The sequence below is a fragment of the Protomyctophum bolini genome (genome assembly GCF_963924005.1).
Source record: "Protomyctophum bolini genome assembly, chromosome: 12".
Lineage (NCBI taxonomy): Eukaryota > Metazoa > Chordata > Actinopteri > Myctophiformes > Myctophidae > Protomyctophum > Protomyctophum bolini.
This window is the reverse complement of record NC_137873.1, coordinates 5643545-5657841: the sequence shown is the minus strand read 5'-3', so window position 1 is coordinate 5657841 and position 14297 is coordinate 5643545. Positions and strand designations below refer to the sequence as shown.

Genomic DNA, 14297 nt, shown 5'->3' with positions numbered 1-14297 from the left:
AAATGAAGATTGGGCACCTCAATGTTAAATTACTGTAACCCTGAACTGCTTTTATAGAAATATAGGATAAGCCATATGTGATATTTCAGGAGCAAATGGCAATTAATGTAGCCACACAAGATTATTTCAGGAGCAATTAATGTAGCCACACTGTGTGCTTATGAGTGCTGCACACATATAAACACAGAGTAGTAAAGAGTAGAACTACAGATGAAATTTAGCTTTGGCTAACTCTGGCCCATTTACATTGAGGTGAAAACTGACATGTTGATTAATGAGCTTTGTCCCTGTCAAATAAATAAATAAAAGTAGTACACCATGTGGTTCTGAACATTTTCAGGTCGTGGCCCCCCAAAGTAATCATATTTGAAACTGGGGACAATAAGCAGTTGGAATGTAGGAGTTAAGACATTACATTTAGATTGCCTCCGGTTCCAGATAAATAGTGACAATTATTTACCTCTTTATTATTTCACAATTTGAACAGTTTTTAATAGTTTTAATACAGTAATGGTATTATTTTTTATCTGTGTGTGCGTTTGTGGGGGTCTTGTTATAAAAGGCCATAAAAAGGCCCTAAAATGTCACTTCAATGCCCCCCCTCCCACCCCCCACTACACAGAATGAATCATTTTATAGCTCACACATATGTATACTCAAACTGCACATACTTGCATAAAAACACTCATGCACACAGTACACAATGCTTCAATTGTTCCATGTCAACTTTATTTTTTTGTCTACAACACAATTTACAGCACCAACATTGAATTTCACGTATTGGTAATGGGCCCCAAAACATTATAAAAACATAAATATAAAAAAGGTGGTGGGTAAACAGCCAAAAATAAGCATGTAACCTGGTTATAAAGAATGTACGGAATGTTGAAAATATTTTAAACAACAATTATCACTTTAAATAACCATGGGCCATTGGTTCTTCCCCTTTTCACTCTTCCAGATATTTTCACAAGCTACCCAGCTCTTGGAGTGTTTGGTCCAGGACTTGGTGCATTTCCAGGTTCTCGTCTTTTGCACTTGTAAGGCTCACTGAAATAAAGTGTTGAGATTTAATACACTGGCTTTAATTTGACAATTTGGTTACAACCAATGTAAGATTTGAGCCTAATAACACTAAAAGAAAACAGAAAAAGTAAAACAAACAAACAGGACTGAAACCACACAAGTTAGATTACAAATATATTTATTGAAGCTTCATATTGACAGAAAGATGAAAGAAAGTAAACGGGGAAGAAACAAAAAGAGAAATTGTTTCCAGACAAGGCAGGAGAGACAGGAGGAAGAATCAGGAGGAAAAGCTATCAGATTTCATACACTTTACAAGGTGTTCATATCATTGAGGGCATGGTCCAGCTCCTCGCTGATAGCCTTGTATTTCAGCTTCTGAGTGTACAATTCATCTGAAGGGCAAAGAGCAGGCAGGTGCAGCAGGGAGAAAGTAGAAGTGACAGGGAAACAATGGAGACGGAGATTGAAAGAAAGTTAAGAATTATAATAGTTTGGAAAGGTAAAAGTTCAAAAGAGAAACATGGCAGAGCACCACAGGAATGAGAAGGAAAAACATGTTATCTTGAAAATAAATCAATTAAGCGTACCTTCTAGGTCATCAATGCTCTTTTCCAGTTTAGCGACTGTCCGTTCCGCAAACTCTGCACGGGTCTCAGCCTATGGAAAGATGTTAAGATGTTAACTCACCTACTGCACATACTGCACAATCGATCAATAAAAACACCAAAAATGCGTTTTGCTAAAATCCACCTGTTGGTGGCACTATAACAGGCCAATGTGAAAAGGGTGGGATATATTCCTCAGCCTAGTAGGAACGTCTGTGAAAGATTTCACGTAAATTGCACGCTGCGTTCATGATTTGAGGCTTTTTGTTAAAAACGGGCCAATCCTGCAAACTTTGAAAGCCAATGTTAGCCAATTAGGATAGAATATGAAATATCGGACAGATACGACTTAAACACATGACTATAGAGATAGTGGGCTGTATTTTGCGTGTCTTAAGTACCAGGTCTTATTACCTAACTTGAGTAAACTAAAGACCTGGAGGCGTGATCAATGCCATTTGGCTATTCTGAGTGGCCAAAGAGCATTGATCACGCCTCCAGGTCTTTAGTTTACTCAAGTTAAGTAATAACACCTGGTACTTAAGACACGCAAAATATAGCCGACTGTGTAATGATTTGCGGGATTCTTGGACAGAATCTGGAGGAGTAATATAAAAACAATGTTTTTGCAAAAGTCAGCCTCCTGGTGGCGCTATAACAGGCCGTTTTGGAAGATTTGGGGCAGAGGTTCATCGTTGGCATCCAGGGAGTGTATGTGCAAAATTTGGCACCGTCCGGGTTAACGGTGCCGGAGATTAGCTGGTAACAGACGGACAGACGCACACACGGACTCGCACACACACGGACGGAGTGCAAAACATACTCTTGCCATGCCTTCGGCCTGGTGGAGACAACCATAGACATACATCTATGGAGACGACAATCTAAAAAACATAGACACTCTCTCCAGTGTTTCCAGAAACAGGAAGAGTACCTGATGCTGCTCTTCTTAGGCATGGTCAACATTTTTATGATTTCATTGTTGGAGTCATTCAAGCTCATCATAAAAATGTACATTAGATTCCTGAGAACAGCAGACAGGACATGCATTGTAAAGACTGCATTCCACTTAAATCACAATCAGGAAACACATGAACTTGCCTCTTTGAGTCTGTCGTTCAGCACCTTGATCTCCTCTTCATATTTGTCTTCTTTCACAGAGTACTACAGAGACAGAAACCACACAATAAAACAGTTTGTCTTTTTTTTTGTCAAACACAGCTTACCCACATTTCTAACCATACATAAATATGTATCGTCTAAATTTATATTACGCTTTATGGTAAAGGATACCGGACTGAGACAGGCCAAGTTACATGAAATGGCCACTTCACCCCTTTGGCAACCAGATCTTATTTTAAAGATGGAGTGCCAGGAAGAAGTTTAAAAAAAAAAAGTGTACAGTATTTGTTAAATTGTCGTTTTTATGTGGGCACCCCCACCAGTTCATTAAGTATGCCTGGTATGGTGGGTGGTGATCCACCTGAACTTAAGCCACACCCACAGCTGTATGATAACGGGTTAGAGGAGGGGGCGATAATGTGATGTCACTATATTCGTTTTTTTCATTGGCACGTCACGTTTGACTGTCAAGGGTTCAGCCTCCAGGAAGAAACCCTAAATACAAAGGGAATATATCATCGCACATAAAAACGACTCCAGGGTATCTAATGAAGTACTGTCACCTCAAAGACAGGCCCCCAGCTTTGGCTGGCCCCCTTTGAAGCTTCCCCAACTCAGGAGAAGTCCCTCGCCTTTGCATCAAATTCATTAGTTTTCTTCAATAAAATCCTTAAAAACGCATGTGTGGCTGTTTGCTTTTTATGATGATCAAAGATTTCATACATTATCACAGGTGTTTTTGTCACCTCAGATGAAGAAAATGTTGCTGGCTCACCTTGTCAGACTGAGCCTCTAGAGACTTGAGGTTGTTGGTGACATTCTTCAGCTCCTCCTCCATATCGCCACATTTTCTGCATGATTGAAGAATTATGACAAAATGAGCATTTACTGAGGTTGAATGGGTTTAAGCCTGTTGCACAATGTATGACTAAGAGTATGTTTCCCATTCAAAGTATGACTGCCAGGGAGTGGATTTTAAATGAAATACTGTCACAAGGCCTTAAGGTGATTTGTCATTGTCTGACTGTCATCAAAGGGACAATTTACTGCACTTGGCCTAGGGCCCTAGACAGTGAAAGCATCAATATGTACCGTAGTCATTCCAGCTGCTGTCACAACTACCAACACTAACAGGATATTGTAAATATTACCGCTGTTAATAAAGGCCATGTCAAAAAGACATTAATGTATTATGAATATGGCTTGGTCATGGCATGATGTGACGTTTTAGAATGCCTCATGAGCAGGGAAAAAAGTACTTGATACTTAATTATAAATGCCTCAAATGAAGGTGCACGTAACCACATTTGCCATTGGGCATAATGGAGTATTACATAGCATGTGATACTACAAGTAATTAAAAGTGTGATTTTTTTTATGAAGTTACTCAAGTAATGTTTTGATAGGTACAGTGGAGAGACAGAAACACTGAGACTAGGGGAGAGACATGCTCAAATGGTCCAGCCAGCCGGGAATCAAACCAGGGCCGTCAGGTATTTAAGCCCATAGACATAGAAAGGTAGACACCTCCTTCGCTGTTGCAAGTCATTGGAGCGACCTTTCTTGCACAGATGGTGGAAGTGTGCCCATAGTTATATGGACATGAGTGTCATGGCAGCATCCAGTCATGTGATTCACGTCCCTTCCCTTCATTACGTTCCTTGGCACCAAGGTGGAAGCTTGCCGTCCACCCTAGAGCCGGAAGAGGCGTCTACCTTTCTATGTCCATGTTTGAGCCCATGGGGTACGTGCCTCAACAACTTTTTGCCGTTTGCTGAAGAGGCACAGAAAGGTTTTCCATAATGCTATGCAATACTCCACAATGACGTACGGTAAACAGATTCTGATGTCCAAAGTTCCCCTTTAGTTGTTAAGACAGGCGCACACACACACACACACACACACACACTTACAGTTCTGATATTTCTGCCCTCTCCTCTGCTCTCTCCAGCTCACCCTCCAGGATAACCAGTTTGCGGGCAACCTGAATTGGAAAAACAAGCAGAATATAAATGTAATTGTTGAACTGTACAACAGAAGACTTAAAATCACTTTTTCGCTCCTCTATTAAGTAACTAGAATAAGAAACTTCTTGTGTTTACCTCCTCATATTTGCGGTCAGCCTCCTCAGCGATGTGTTTGGCTTCTTTCAGTTGCATCTCCTGGATCTCCATCTTCTCTTCATCTCTCATTGCTCTGTTCTCAATCACCTTCATGCCTCTGAAGAGGAACAACATTCGCACAGTTAGACATTATCTCTAAATATCGGCGTAAAAAAGAAATCACCGATGTACAAAATAAATCAATTTCACTGCCGCCGAATATTTCGTCCGTATACATTTTTTTCAAGTGATAGGATGACATCCCCCATCATATATAACCCTCACCCCTCCTGGGAGGCAGACGTTAGTCCGACGTACCAATAGTCCGACATATGTGGCCAGTTAAGACTCACCTGTGACTGTGACTGTTAGTACGTCGGACCAAAGATATGCACCTGCCCGTCCCACAGGGCAAAACATCATTATACAATATGCTCTGGCAACACCAAACTGAGATTAGGTCAGATTTCATGTTTTTCAAGAGCCAAATTAGCAAGCCAATCCCTGAACCACTTAAAAATGTTCAGAAATAGCAGATCTACAAGCTCTTACAAACACAACACATTGCACAATTTTGACTCGATTATGCCTGGCTATGACATGCCCAAAATAGGTAGCTCAGGGTTAATGTGCATTGTGCTAAAGTATTTTTTTATTTTCATTTTGAGACTAGAATGGAAGCAAGTTTTCACAGAACTCCCAACATCTAAGAACGGTCCAGTTTGGGTTCTACTGAGGCCAGATTCTAACCTCTCACTCTCATCTGCCGCCTTCTCCGCCTCCTCCAGTTTCTGCAGTGCTGTGGCCAGTCTCTCCTGGGCTCGGTCCAACTCCTCCTCTACCAGCTGGATCCTACGGTTCAGACCTGCCACATCGCCCTCAGCCTGGGGGGAGGCCAGGGAACAAAGAGAGGTCAGAGGTTAAACAGCAATCCTGAAAAACTTGGTGGAACAAGCTTTTGGGGCAACCTATGAAGCCATTACTGTTGAAAACAGACAGCCACAAAAATCTATTTACTGGTTTTTATAATTAATCTTTTGTGGTCGTAAGTTATCAAACTGTACTCTAGACTAGAGAAGTGGTTTCTCAAACTTATTTATTTCAAGACTTACTTTACTCAGGCAGGGCCATTTGGTTCCATTTTGTACACTCCTCTGACTCTCATCATTACAGACTATACAGACCTGCAAGATCGAAGGGTCCATTTGGAAATTGGAACCCCCTCAAGGAACCCTGAGGGTCCTTGCTTGAGAACCACTGGTCTAGAGGATATTATTAACTATTAGTAAAGCAGCTGACTGTGTGTATTTGATCAACACAACTTTTTTGACAGTTCACCAATGATGGCAAATAGGAGCTGACCTTTTTAACACGGAACTCAACCGTGATCAAGTTGTAGCCTAGAGTATACTCTAAGGTTGTAGCCTACATGTAATGTAAACATAGTGGCTGTGTGTACTAACAGCATGTTATTTTTCAGTCTGTTTCCTGTGGGACTGATAACACAGATACGTTCTCTTCCTGTGTTGGCTACTAGGGTGGGACTGCAGGGGAGCAGGAGAATTGCTCCTCTCTCAAACCCCATTCATTGTTCAGAATGTTTAATATCCATTAAAGAACTCAGCCTACTTGACAAAAACGACGCCAATTTATTTAAGTACTTGCAAACACACACACTTTGAACGGGATCATTTATCTATCTATTCGCACTCTAAAGACATGTTTGTTTTACTTTCGATGTCCGATATGACGACCTTACAGTTACAATTGAGACATTGGCGTTTAAAGTTGCCTAGGCGAGGCTGACGCGCCCTGACCAGGATATTCGAGTTTATGTTTCTTCGTACTGACTGCAGGAAATAGGCGAACTACAAGCTCACAACGAATGGCAAATGAAATGCCTTGTGAGCTGGTAGATCGGCTATTTTCACATTAAGTGACACTCCCGGGGGTGCTAGACCGCAGTACCTGCCCAGACTTTTAACCATTATTTTCAACAATTATTAGCCTTCACGTGTAACGCCGCAACGCGTGAGTTATCTTCAAGTTCTTAATGATGAAACATCTCACTCTATCTCGTAGTTCTCGTTCCGTGTCCAGATCTCTTTGTATAACCAGTGCGCGATCCTCTGCATCATCGGCTTGTTGCTGAAGAGCTTGGATCTTCTTCTTAATCGCTTCCATTATCCAACGATTTGCTTCTTTCTTTCTTCTTACAGGTAGTTAAAAATGCGACAAGAAAAAAGGCAACCCCCCGGCCCCTTCGAAGCCAATTCGGGTTCTTTTAGGATAAATCCCACCCAATCTACAGTTGATGAGCGAGTTTCTGAAGAAAAGTTGGAGTTCTACTACTGTTTCATTAGACGCAAAACTTCGTTAGGGAGGAATTCAAGGAAGTGCAGATAAAGGGTCGGGAGTTTCCAGGAAATTTATGGTCAGATCCTCCAATCCTGGGAAGAAGGCAGAAGCTCGTCTCTAGATGACATCATAGTGACGGGGGAGGAAGGCTGAAGCTCCTAGTCTTTTTTTTCTCCTCCACAAAAGAGGTGTGTGAGGAAGGATTTGACTCTGCCATTGTGGACTTATATGGCATGCGTAAAGTGTTGCCTGGTCTGCATTTTTCATGCACTGATTAGTTTGTGTGTGTACTGTGCGTGTGTGTGTGTGTGTGTGTGTGTGTGTGTCCGCGGGCGCGCCAACTCCTAAGTATGTGCCCAGACAAGTCAGTGCAAAACAAACTCATATACAACTACACCCACTTCTACAAAATGAAAGGCCATCCAGAGGTTTACTTCATAGGAGGCTCCCACACAAAGGAGTTGGACCTAACCGGCTCTAACAAGGGTTCTTAAGTTTCCTCTTGGAATGTAAATTGATTTGGTTGCAGGCATGACCTGCAGCCATTGGGTGGCGACACATTCTCTCTACTGACCCCTTCTCCCCACTAGTGTGCTACACCGACCTATCTGTAATTTTCTGTATGCATCATGATTGTGATTATAGATTTTATAAAACAGGACTATTTGAAATGATCACACACACACACACACACACACACACACACACACACACACACACACACACGTGTATAGACATTAATAGTCATAAGAACATTGGGATTAGACATAGGGTAAAGAGTTTGTGAGCAGATGGGTTAGGTTATCTGTGGCGGACATAGTTCTAAACTGACCTTTGACATCAGAGTCCTTATCTGTGCCGCCCGTCACTGATATTTGTTTCAGCGATACAACGGTGGATTGCTTTCATTTGACACAAGGTCGTGTTTCACAAACACGTGACGTGAGCGCAATTTAAATAAGGCCCTTAATCATATTGAAATGCATACTATCATTAGTCAACTCAAGCTACCAACTGGTGACTCAGCGTTTACTGATAGATAAATAAGAACCAGAGTGGTGAAATATTTACTCAAACCGCCCCACTGCCCTTCCTGTCTCGCCCAGCTCTCACAGGAAAATGAGTATACCACAAACTATTTGTTGCAGAGGGCAAAAATATTGCCTGAACCAGTTTGAACAGACATGGTTGCATGATCTGAGCAATATAAATGTGATCATCACGGTTATTGCCCAGTACGTCAATCACATGCAGTAGTAGTACCTCATAAAATCTCATCATTTATGACGGCATATTGTGTAGCTACATAATGCTGTAAGGCCATACAAGGGGAGAATGTCTGCGATATACCCACAGGAAAAAGCCCAGAGCATTGATTTCATAAGACACTGGAGTATGGGTTCTCTGTTTGCTTAAGCTGCATTCCAAAGATTCCTGGGTGGCTACAGGGTAGCCAAGCTTGAGAAATAGCTGTGTTGTTACAGACCACTGTATGAATCAATGGTAATTAGCAATAAATGAATACATGTGAAGAGAATCAATCATCGCTAAAGGATCAGCATTCGATGTACTTTTTTATTTTCTTCTTCTTCAAATCAGTCCTTTCAGAGAAAGTTGGATTGTGTTCGACCAGTTCGGGTTTAATAGCTGCTATTAGAGCAGATAAAAAAATGGAGGCCTAGCTGTAACATGGACTTTACCCACCCTAAGTAGTTCTTATGTGTTTGAGACGCAAATAATGTCTCTGTTTAATGTATACAAATCTCAGAGATTTGGCCTTGAATGGGCAATCCTTTCGCTAATCTATTGTAATTTGAGAGGGGCAATCTATGCGTTCAAACCACAACAGTGAGTCACTGTGGGAGTGTGGGTTATAGAATCACCTCGACTGTGAATCACAGTGATAACCGAGTAACTTCAATGTCTTTTCCTCTACCCATTCTAGGCAAGAGATGTGCTGTTTGTACAGCTTGAACTTGCCTTTACAGGTTCAACAATTTAGTATGGAATGTTAACTGGTTCAACAGAAAGCGTTAGATTTGTGCTAATAGCATATGACAAACCCTGAAGTGGTCGGTGATGCTGTGAGGTGACTAAAGGCCAGGTGGGTCGGGACTCTTCTAATTTATATGACTGATTAATTGATTGTAGTGTGACTCTTGTTTTAGACAGGTCCTTGCTTGCTTTATGGTGCACTTACGTCTGTGGCCTTTTTCTCAGACAGCTCCAGTTTCTCCTGCGCATCCTTTAGGGCCTCAGAGTACTTGTCCAACTCATCCTCTGTTCCCTTCATCTTTTTCGTCATAGCAAGCAGCTCATCCTCCAACTAAAGGACAGAAAACCAACAAATAGGAGGAAGTCAGGAAGTTTAGTAAATGCCATGGTATAGTGCTGTGGTTTTTGTGACATTCATAGTCAGGGATGGCCAGGTTAGGTATTTGTCAAACGAATGAGATTTGGAATGTTAATTACCGTAGTAAGAGCTTTCAAACCGTAGCCACTTATAGAGGGACTTGGTTAACACCCATAAGTAGGGGCTTGATAAATACCAACACAGATTTCTCCTTGCTGGTTCTGGATGTTTTACCTGGTTTGCTGGGCGTATGTACTGAAGACAAATAGCATTTGTAGTGTTTGAATGCGGAAAACACAAGTTGACACATCAGTCACCCCTGCAAAATAATAATAAAACGTCGAGTGCCAGTCGAGTGCTCCAGCATTTTATTTGAGTAGTCTCTTTTGAAGTGCCTAGGTAACTTTCTTGTAGTGTAGTTTGTGCCCTCCCCTGTCTCAGTCTCATGCTCTGAGGTTGACTCCCCCACTGGAGCCAAGAATAGCAAAGCGAGCATCACTTAGCACTGTTGGACCCCTTGCCACCCAAACACACTACACAGATCTGCAATAACCTCCTAGGATTCCCCCAAGACTTGCCCTTGATGTCCAAGATATGCTGGCGAGTGCATGTGTCAGGGAGCTTGACAACTGTCAATACCTTGCACTCTCTGTGCATGAGGGACCTAAACTGGATTCCTTCCGTTCTTTCTAATGTAGATCCTAGCAGTGCATGTGTCACACCAGCTTCCCCACGCTCTGGCATCCCCGCCCTGCTGACGTCATCTCCCACAGTGCCGTAATTGCCTTGACTTAGATGCCTCATCACGCGTATTATTACACCTCTAACTTCTTGATTTGCTTGTCTCATGTGGTTCTACAAGGCATGCTTTATCTATACAGTCACACCTCCTTGAAATATCAAGTCATCTATACCATTGCCCCACCACTGATCATTTTGATGATGATGCGAGAGTGTGGACTTCATGAATTGCCGCTTTACAATTCACACCTGCCTCAGTCTAAGGTTGCCCCATGGTTTACATTTTGTTAATTCCACTAAATGGTTTTTTTTATTACATGTATTTGAATACCCTTTACAGTACTTCAATTTATTTTATTTGTTTTTTTCTTAACTTTTTAGTTTTTACCTTTTATAATGTTTATAATGTATGAGTTTTAAACCTTAGTCTTGCTATTGTGGATTATGATTTATTATGTTTTATGTAGTCAATGGTCATCCTATAGGTCGGAAAGCACTTAGGGTAAACTCCTATATTAGCCTATCAGCTACAATCCGGCCAATCACTTTTGGCGTCTTCACTTTTCTGCCCTCACCTTTTATCCTCAATATGTACTTTGCTCAGCCAATCAACTCATTGCTATGGACTGATCAGCCAATCAAATCATTGTGTTTGTGTTCACACAAACAGACAATGCTGTGCTGGGCATAGGAGGGGCTAGCGCCCCTCAAAACAGATGATTTGAATAAGTTGATATTCAAATCTTAGAACTAAATATGGGCATGTTTCTGGTCCCCCCATTTCCATCATTCCATGTACCTCTCTCCTGATCAGTTATCTCCTGACCCTTCGTAAGCAATCAATCTATGATCACATTTATAATGGTGATATAGAGTTGGAAGTGAAGCTTATTCTGGTCAACCTACAGTAAGTGATGCTGTGTCCCCAGGGTCCTGTAACTCCTCACCACCACCACCACCAAAGTGGTCGTGGGGAGCAGGGCGGCAGCTGGGTTAGTCAGATTTTATTCAGGCTTCCATGTCTCAGTAATCCCTTTGGTGTACTCAGTGTGTGATGTCTCTAGCAGCCATCAGTCTGCCATTCTGTGTGTACGTCCCTGTGGGGCATCCTCCTCCTGGCCACCAGGAGAACACTGGGCTTGTGGGCTCAACCTCAGCTGTTGTAGCATCATTTGTTGCTCTGAGAGATGCTTGACATTTTTGTTTTTTGGGGAGGACGGTGGGAGGTGGGGTGGAGTGGAGAGTCTCACAACTGATTGTAATGTTATGGTTTGTTTATACAGTATACATATAAATATATATATGAGAGAGTGAGAGAGAGAGAGAGAGAGAGAGAGAGAGAGAGAGAGAGAAAGAGAGAGAGAGAGAGAGAGAGAGAGAAATAAAGAAAAGTATATGAGACATTTAAGTGAAACTTATTTAAATGATCCTAAGGTGGATTACTAGTGTCATTAAGACGTTAAAATAAGCATTCAAAAAATGAATTCCTTCCTATCTATATAGTCTGAGGTAGAAAGTAGCATGTAGACAATAACACAAGTAAAGGATTTTCATTAGAATTAGAATTACAGACAGCATACGCATATACACAAATAATGTGTAACCCTAACCCTAATGTAATGTCACACGCTTCCAGGACAGCTTTAACACTGACTGGACCCATCCATCCTGCAAACTCCACCAGTCCCACCAACACAGTCTCACCAGTTTGCACTTATCCTCTGCTGCCTTCTTGTCAGACTCGGCCTGCTCTGCCCTGTCGATGGCATTCTCCTTGTCCAATTTCAGCATCTGCATCTTCTTCTTTATGGCCTCCATGATGACGGTTGGGATTCCCTTTGAGTGTCCTTCGCAAAGGTCCTGATAGAGAGGGAGAAGCCAGTGGCCGCGGGAGGGGACGAGAGAAGCAGAGACGATAGTGGAGCAAAGGAGGAGAGGATGCAAACTGAGCCCTCAGTACAGCTCCTGCTGCTTTCAACTTGTCTGGAGGTTTTGGAAACGGCCCCAGTCCCCAGTGACAGCCCTTTCCAGCCGTCTACCCCTTTTTGCCAATCCCCGCCCTGGCTACCCCGAGAACTTACTATACCCCCCCCACAACCACTACCTCCCTTCCTTGCCCTCCCCTCCCTGTATAATCTAAACCTCTCAAGAGCTCTCAGGAGAAATGTCTCAGTATAGCGGCTCTGGTAATATTCTGCCTATCTCCTTATTTGGATTGTTTTTTCTTTTTTTAAGCAAGAGAATAACAGATAGTAAAGAGTGAGGCCCAAAACTCTGGAAACCCAAAAGACCTTGTTTCAATTAACAGAGCTGCAATCGGAGTCACTGAACACTGTGTGTGTGTGTGTGTGTGTGTGTGTGTGTGTGTGTGTGTGTGTGTGTGTGTGTGTGTGTGTGTGTGTGTGTGTGTGTGTGTGTGTGTGTGTGTGTGTGTCGATGTTGGAGCAGAGGAATGTTCAAAATTGATGTTAATACCAGAGTTGGTTGGAAAGGACATAGTTGTCATTCTAATGCTGAATGAAAAAGAACTCTGTGGAAAGAAAGGACCCAGCCAAAGAAAATGAAGAGAAACAGTTCTCTACTCGAGGCGTTTACAGTCAAGCTATAAAGGCATAAACTACAGCTCTTCAGCAATTAAGATCTATTTAATTACTACTGTCTACAATTAGATTGGTTTCCTGGAATTCCTACAGCATTCAGTATAATTGTACTTGTCTTCCAGAGTGGTTGGCATAGAAATAAATTGTATGATAGATTAGAGAGACCAAGCTTTTGATACTATATGTTCATCCATAGCCACACTTACACAACCGAGAAGGAAAACATTATACATCTGTAAGGAAGACAGAGAAGAAGATAACAGTGCCTATGGCAGTGTTTCACCCAAAAATAAATAAAGAAAAATCATTGTGTCAGTACGAGAAAAATCAACATAAGTATAAATTGAGCAATAAGGGGACATCAAATAAACTACCACAGTCCTCAGGACACTAACGATTAAAAAAGGTGATGTTTGTACTTACATGGGTAGGTTTGTGTGTCTAGTGACGTCAACCCTGACGAGTATGCTTGTGTTGCAGCTTAGCTTTTACCAGTAGCTTTTGCTACAATTAAGGAATGGCAAAGACAGCAATCCTCAATACGGTACAGTGGCACTTGAACATGAGGACAAGTTATACAGCATTTGTGGTTTATCTGTAATTATAATTGTATGTCCTACAAAGCAACAAGTAATCACTTGCCTATCACAATAACATCCCTTCATAAGTTAAAGTCATGTTAACTGTCAACCCAACCAATAATGACTTTAGATAATAGTACTACTACTAATACTCAACGCACTTACAGTAACAAGCATTGCTAGATGTTCTATTGGTCAATTTGATGCCACATCATTATTGTTTGTGTACCGTATTTAGTTTCGTTGTTGTTTTCCCCGCAGGTATTTATGTGACCCCTAGCTGCAGGTCTTGTTTGTCCATGGTATACTGCAGTGGGAAACTGACGCATGTAGCAGGTAAACCCCACCAAATGACATCATGATCTGTCTGTGCCCACAGGCACTTGAAACATGGGAAGCAACTATGTCACACCATGATGTGCCTGCAATGATGACAGAAATGACAGGTGGATCGCTAGAGATGGATTAACACTGCGTAATCATGGCCATATGTCTTGTATCAGGTTAGTATTTGTATTGTTCTATCTATTCAGGACAAACCATTGAGAAGATAACAAGATGTGATTTGTTTCTCCAAAAATCTATACATAGAGTCTGGGAATTTTAAACACCTCTATGTCTCAAAATGCACATCTTATTTTATGCCTGAGGAGTGTCATGTATCCTGCTAAGCCCCGCTGTGTACAGTAGATGACTCTGAGGTCTTAAGCTGGGAAAAGAGCCAAAACCATGTCAATGGGTACCTAGAAGCGCAACTTGTTGACTCTGGTTTATCTACTGTCCAAAGGTATGTGCAAAATCGCAAT

The 14297-nt window shown here is 41.8% G+C and overlaps 1 protein-coding gene across 2 annotated transcripts; it reads right to left on the bottom strand.

Moving 5' to 3' along the window:
- Nucleotides 1–707: 707 nt before the first annotated feature.
- On the bottom strand, nt 708–12332 carry LOC308325717 (tropomyosin alpha-4 chain-like). Of its 2 annotated transcripts, XM_080778364.1 has the most exons (9): nt 12015–12332; nt 9417–9542; nt 5609–5742; nt 4859–4976; nt 4670–4740; nt 3532–3607; nt 2736–2798; nt 1617–1686; nt 708–1050 (listed from the first exon to the last, which is right to left on the bottom strand). In XM_080778364.1, the coding sequence occupies exons 1-9, from the start codon at nt 12126–12128 to the stop codon at nt 968–970; spliced, it is 855 nt and encodes a 284-aa protein (XP_080634490.1). In that variant the 5' UTR covers nt 12129–12332; the 3' UTR covers nt 708–967. The 2 variants fall into 2 exon arrangements, with proteins under 2 accessions (XP_080634490.1, XP_080634491.1); XM_080778365.1 differs by lacking the exons at nt 9417–9542; nt 12015–12332 and adding an exon at nt 6929–7438.
- Nucleotides 12333–14297: the final 1965 nt, after the last annotated feature.

What these genes read in the sequence shown, in the direction of transcription:
- LOC308325717 (XM_080778364.1), bottom strand. Translation starts at nt 12,128, where the DNA reads ATGGAGGCCATAAAGAAGAAGATGCAGATGCTGAAATTGGACAAGGAG. An exon ending in CAGAGGATAAGTGCAAACTG is followed by an intron (nt 9,543 to 12,014) that starts GTGAGACTGTGT and finishes TCTGTCCTTTAG; the next exon opens with TTGGAGGATGAGCTGCTTGC. An exon ending in GCGGCAGATGAGAGTGAGAG is followed by an intron (nt 4,977 to 5,608) that starts GTTAGAATCTGG and finishes GTTCCTCTTCAG; the next exon opens with AGGCATGAAGGTGATTGAGA.